At 38.1% G+C, this 6,215-nt stretch overlaps 1 protein-coding gene across 1 annotated transcript; it reads left to right on the top strand.

Annotated features, from left to right (window-relative positions):
- The first annotated feature begins 3,449 nt into the window (after positions 1-3,449).
- On the top strand, positions 3,450-5,067 carry LOC133861591 (uncharacterized). Its single transcript, XM_062297413.1, has 3 exons — positions 3,450-4,425; positions 4,530-4,607; positions 4,790-5,067. The coding sequence occupies exons 1-3, from the start codon at positions 3,679-3,681 to the stop codon at positions 4,793-4,795; spliced, it is 831 nt and encodes a 276-aa protein (XP_062153397.1). The 5' UTR covers positions 3,450-3,678; the 3' UTR covers positions 4,796-5,067.
- The last annotated feature ends 1,148 nt before the right edge of the window (positions 5,068-6,215 follow it).

The raw sequence follows: 6,215 nt of genomic DNA on the forward strand, positions 1-6,215 counted from the left end.
TAAGATGTTCTATACATCCATGTATTCCCTTTTAAAAAAAAAAAAAAAAAAAAAAAAGCCTTCCTAATAAGGAATGACACCCAATTAAGACCTTATTATGTAGAAGAAAAGAAATGATTGTTTTCGTTTGACCAATTCAAATACTAACTAGGCTCGACCGTGTATTTTAACTCAAAGAGTGCATCATCATTAACGCCTAGTTGTAGCCGTTTGTACATCTATGGCATCATATATCATTACACTGTGGGAGGATTCATTTTGCTTTCTCTTGATATGTGCCACCTCCACCTATGGTTTGGCCCTCAACAAGTACACAGGAGAATATAAGGTAAACACTTGAGTATGGCTTCGTTTCAGATAGTACTCCATTATTGACTGTGTTTTTCACATGTATTAATCATTTATGGTACATTTCTCTTGGCAGCAAATGGCAGATTACAAAAAAAATAAAAAATAAAAATAAAAAAATTAATTAATTTAGGGTAGCCAAACTTTAAGGATAAAAATTAATTACAAATCAGTTTAATAAATTGACAAATATCTTAAAATTTGTAAGAACTACACGTGACTTTTAATGAACTTTAATGGTATTGATTAGCCCTTTCTTCTTTTTTGAGCGGGAAAAAAAGTTAGTGGAAAAAAAAAATCTAACAATACGAACCTGCTCATCACAAGAAATCAACAAAGTGAAAAAATAAAAATAAATAAAAAATTGATGGACTGCATCTGCGGCTGGTTTTGAGAGAGAGGTCGAGATTAGGTTTGAAGAAGAAAGTTAAAAAAAAAAAAAACAAACAAACAAACAAATAGAAAGTTAACACCCTTAAGATCCATTAAAAGCCACATGTATCTCTCACATGTCTTAAGACACTTATCAACTTATTAAACCGGTTTGTAACCTTTGACTAAAAATTGGTTTGTAACTAATTTTGTACAAACTTTACGGGGTAAAATATATTTTTCCTTTAATTAAATTCCTCATTTGAAATGTGAAAAACAATAGGTCCAATTCATTGTAATTACTTAGATTGATACTCTGTTTATTTCGTTGTAAAATGGTTTTCATTATAAAATATTTTCAAGGAAGTCATTTTTCAGTAAAATATTTTTCGTCGAAATCATTTTCCAGTGTTTGGCGCGTACAGAAAATTACAAATACTTTTTTATATTTTTATTCAATCATATTAATTTATAAAAATCAAATTTTATTCACAACATAAAAAATATTAATGTAAAATAATATAAAAATATATATTTTTTTTAATATTTGGTGCATACAGATTCGGGGCCAGTTGGCCAGAAGCTAGCTAGCTGGCCGGGATCCTGCCGTTCTAGGAGGAACATGGCCATAATGGCTGGATCATGCCAGACTGGCCGGGGATCCGGCTAGAACGGTCGGATCCATCCAGGATCCTGGCCAGATGGCCGGGAATCCGGCTGTTCTGGCCAGATTCCAGCCAATTTAGCCAAAATCCAGCAACGGTAGCCGGATTCCAACAAGTTGGCGATAGTTGACTGCTTGAACGTGACGGTCAACATCGTCGTTTAAAAGAGGGTCGACTACGTCTGCCATCTACGGAAAATGATTTACGATTTTAAAAAGTGTAAATCATTTTTCAAAATTTACTAAGCATTTTTTGTCAAACAGAAATCATTTTCCGGTTAATCATTATTTTTGCCCCTACCAAACACCAAAAAATGCCGAAATCATTTTTCAAAAACTATTTTATACCGAAACAAACAGAGCATAAGAACAATTTTTTCTTTCCCTTCTTTTGTTTGCCAAAAAAAGTTAAAATTATATGCCTTAGAGCATCTCCAACAGATGCTTTAAATATTTCAATTTAGTTAAATTTGACTATTTTGAGCATTTTTTCCCCTCCAACAGATTCGCCACTGTAACTTTTTTTTTTACTTTTTTTTTGTTACAACAATGAGCAGTAAATAGGCAATGTTGCCTATTTGTTGTTCATCTGTTTATAATTTTTTAACTAATATTTTATCTCTCTCCGTCTCCCTCTCTGTCACTCCACAGCGCCACCTCTCCGTCTTCGACCAAGCGCCACACCAAGATCTCCGTCATTGGGGCTGGCAATGTGGGCATGGCCATTGCCCAAACTAAAATCAACTTAAACACATATTTTACAACAACCAAAATCATCACCGCAACCAACCGATGTTTTCTCTCCCCTTATCACACATTTCTCCGCCCACCAGAATCGCGCCCCCAGCTTTGTCGGCGTCGACCCAGTTCCATCCACTGACGATCAGACCTCCGATCATCCCCTAGGTCTTACGAGTCGCTCGGGTATTATCTCGATTTCTCTCTCTCTCTCTCCATCTTCTCTAGATTGCACAACGAGGTTGGTGTTCTGTTCTAAGCCTTCCAGAAGGGGCTTTGTCTCCTGGGCGAGGATGGTGAATTCTCTCGACAAGTTGGAATTGGGGAGACCGGAGAGTGAAAGAGAAATGAAAAAAATAAATAAATGAAAATGATTAAAAAATAATATTTTAAAAAATTAGAGAGTGAACTGTTGGAGCTTGCAGTGAAAAGTTAAAATGAAAACCATTGCTAGAGATGCTCTCAGTGGTAATGGTTGTGGGTTATGTGGCCAAGCAGGTGAAATGAGGCAATCGTCAATTAGAGTGAATAGGAATTGGCTGTAATTTTCTGTTTCAACCAATGCAATTGTGAAAAGCCATTGATGAGATTTCCTTGTTGTAATAGTACTTAGACCATCCTAGACATGATCAAACACATGAGCACCATCGAATCTCTTTCAATTGCACTACAATCCTCCAACTGAGGAAGGCAGTTCATAGATGTTTTGTGAAGTAGGAACTAGCTCAATTAATGAACCCCACAATGTCTTAAAATTTTACACAAGAAAAATGTTTGGGGAAGAACTATTTGGGTTCGTTCCATTAACAATTGGGTGACAAAATGTTGATTTGCATCATCTGGGTGAGTTAGTGGCTGAGACGAAAATCTCATTGCCAATGCAATTTCTTTCATTCACCATATATTTTCTCTACAGTTTAAAATATTTTGATTGAAATTTGGCCAAGTAATCACAAAAAAGTCTCTTTTTAAATCAATAATAAAAGCATTGAAGATTGATCCCCAATCCTCATCCCCCTCGAAAACGAAAAGGAAAAATAAAAAAATAATTGTCTATCCTAGATTCTCAAGAAAATAACCGTGTCCGACTCGGATTATAATCATTTAAGTTCAAATCGGCAAAAAGAAAAAAGAAAAAAGAGAATAAAAAGGGCTTGAATAAATCAACGGTAACAAGAAGAGATCATAAAACACAATCACATCCAACGGTCCCCACGTGCACCGTCACTTAAAAATGACGTATTACCCGGGAAAGCCCCAGCGGCATGCACAGAATAAACCCATGGCGCATTTTAGCATCCATCGGACTAGGGACCCCAAACATTAACCCGAACGTTAAAACTGCCCTCTCTCTACCCATTCGCCTCACTTGTATATAAACTTGCGCTTCCCGGCGATATTGAGAGAGAGAGAGAGAGAGAGAAACCACAAACACACCAACAACTAAAAAAAAATTTCCGATAAATAAAAGTCCAAAGGAAATATTGGAAGCCAAACCGGGGAGAGGGGAAGAGAACTCTGATCTGAGTGCTCTCTGGTAGAATCTATTCCGATAGATGGTGTGTGCGAGTGTGGACGGAGACGGAGAGAGACCGCGTATATCCGAGAAGGCCATGGAGATGGGATCGGAGAGATCGAAGGCTCTGCACAATTTCACGCTGTCGAGTCTGAAGTGGGGGAACCAGAGGTACCTGCGGTGCAAGAAACCGAGTCCTCCGGACGACGTAGCCAAGGTCGATCGGCGATCTCCGGTTTCGAGGACGGAGAGCTCGCCAGCGACCCGGCGCAGGGAATTAGAGAGGAGGAGGAAGAGGGATTGGAAACCGGAGGAGGGGATTGAGGCGGTGAGAGAGAAGCTGATGTTTGATCTGAAAACAGCAGCGAATAAGATGAAAGACGCCCTTAGGAAGGAAGTGGAGGAAGAGGAGGAGGAAATTGAAGAGGAGGAGGAGATGGGGGAGGAAGCGGACGAGTCGGCGGTAGAGGCAATGAGGCCATGGAATCTAAGGACGAGGAGAGCGCATTGTAAGGCTCCGATTGAAGAAGGGAAGGGGTTGAGGATCGGGGAGAGGAAGAAGGTGAATTCGTCTTCACCGTTGAGGAGCGATAACAATGGCGGCGTGAGGTCGGCGAGGCTTAGAGGCGGAGTCGGAGGAGCAGCGGTGGAGAATAAGGAAGAGAGGACCAAGTTGATGGTGTCGCTGTCGAGGAAGGAGGTCGAGGAGGATTTCATGGCGATTCTGGGCCAGAGGCCGGCCAGGAGGCCCAAAAAGCGGCACATGACTGTTCAGAAGCAATTGGATGTAAGCACGACAAATCTTTTTTTTTTTTTTTTGGCTTTCTTTGATGATCTTGCGTCGTTGCGTTTGTGTGGGGTTTTGATTTGGTATTTTTGTTTTCTGTACAGTCGTTATTTCCGGGGTTGTGGTTGTCGGAGGTTACGCTCGATTTGTACAAGGTTCCTGAATCCGCTGAGAACGACAAGGTAATTGCTCTGTCCTCTGTCGGTTTTTGGTCTTGTTTGGTTGCTGAGAAATTTTGTTTCGTCTCTAATGTCGGTTTGCCTCTGAAAATCGGCATTCGTGAAAGATTTTGCTTTCAGTTGTTTTTTGGTTCCGATTGTTGGGTTTGTTTAACTTGTTGAGCTTAACACCTTTCTTCTTGCAGAGGTAGTATAATGGGAATGGCGGCCTGGATGGAATGTTTCAAAGCTTCTGTTTGCTGACTACTCGTAACTGGTGACTCTGACTAGTGGTATACCACACCATCTTTGTGAATGGGAAACTTGATATAAGAATTGATTTCCCAGTTGCTTTTAAGTGCTAATTTTTGTTATGATCATGATTCTTTTTTTTCTTTTTTTTTTCTTTCTTCTTATCGGAATAAATGTTGTGTAAAGGAAAGATCGATGGATGTAATAGATGAAAGAGAACTTTTTCGTTCTATGAGTTTGATTTTCCGAGCACTTTTGATTGTTGTCAGTCAACCCAATTTGATGTTTGTCTGGGGTTTTTTTTTTTTTTTTTTTTTTTTTTTTTTTTTTTCTGGGTTAAAAGCTGGACAAAGCATCCATTGATGAGTGCTTGCTCAGCTACGCATTATTTTGTTCCAATTTTGAAATTTTCATCTGTTTATTTTATTTTTCCTAATGTATATGACTCTGAAAAAGTGAGATGTGACCAAACTAGTTGTTATGCATCTAGGGCATGATCGTATTGTGGCTTAATTCTTTGTCTTCTACTCACAGTAGGAGTAAGCAATGGTTAACAATGGTGACCAAACCCATAAACATGTTTGCTTGGAAACTAATAGTAGAACATTACTGTTGTGCTCTGCTCACTTACAAAATTCCCTGACCCTAGTAAGCATTTAGAGGCGAAAATCATACTTCATATACATGTTTTTGGCTGAATTTTGGGGGGGTTTTTTTTTTTCTTTCACGTATGTGTAATTGGTTAATCTCCTTCAGCCTGCTGCAAAAGCTATTTGTTTCTCTGCAACAATGTGGAGGTACTTCTTATGTTTATCATTTGGTGATATTTGAAGTATGAGATCCTGTCTGATCAGTATGGTAGAAGTGGTAGTTTAAGCCTTAAGGGGAAATGCTGCTCAAAAGTTTTTTACTTTCTTTTTGCATATGTGGTATGGGTACGAGATACTGCTTTTTTTTACAAAGTGATTTACATTACATTCCATGATTCTTGTGTATGCTATTGAGATAAGTAGTTGATTGATTGTCATTGATTTTGATTGGAGAGAGATTCTTTATGCAGACATGATCGGCCAAAGAATCTCTTTTGTGGTGACAATGTTTGTATGTCCTAAATCTCATACGTGAAAGCATCCTAGAGATTTTTTCCAATCCCTTCACACTCCACGTTTCATTTAGGCCCTGTTTGGCAATTTCCTCTCTTTATATTGGGGGAAGATTTTTTTTTTTTTTTTTTTTAAGTGATAGGAAAATGTGATTGATATAATATAAAGTTTAAATAATTTATATGAAAATGTGAAGAAAAAAAAAAAGAAAAAGGATTGTATTGAATTTTTTTATTTTGTTTAAATAGTAATAAAAATGTGTTGATTTCAATGATTT

This window comes from Alnus glutinosa, chromosome 1 (genome assembly GCF_958979055.1).
Source record: "Alnus glutinosa chromosome 1, dhAlnGlut1.1, whole genome shotgun sequence".
Classification (NCBI taxonomy): Eukaryota; Viridiplantae; Streptophyta; class Magnoliopsida; order Fagales; family Betulaceae; genus Alnus; species Alnus glutinosa.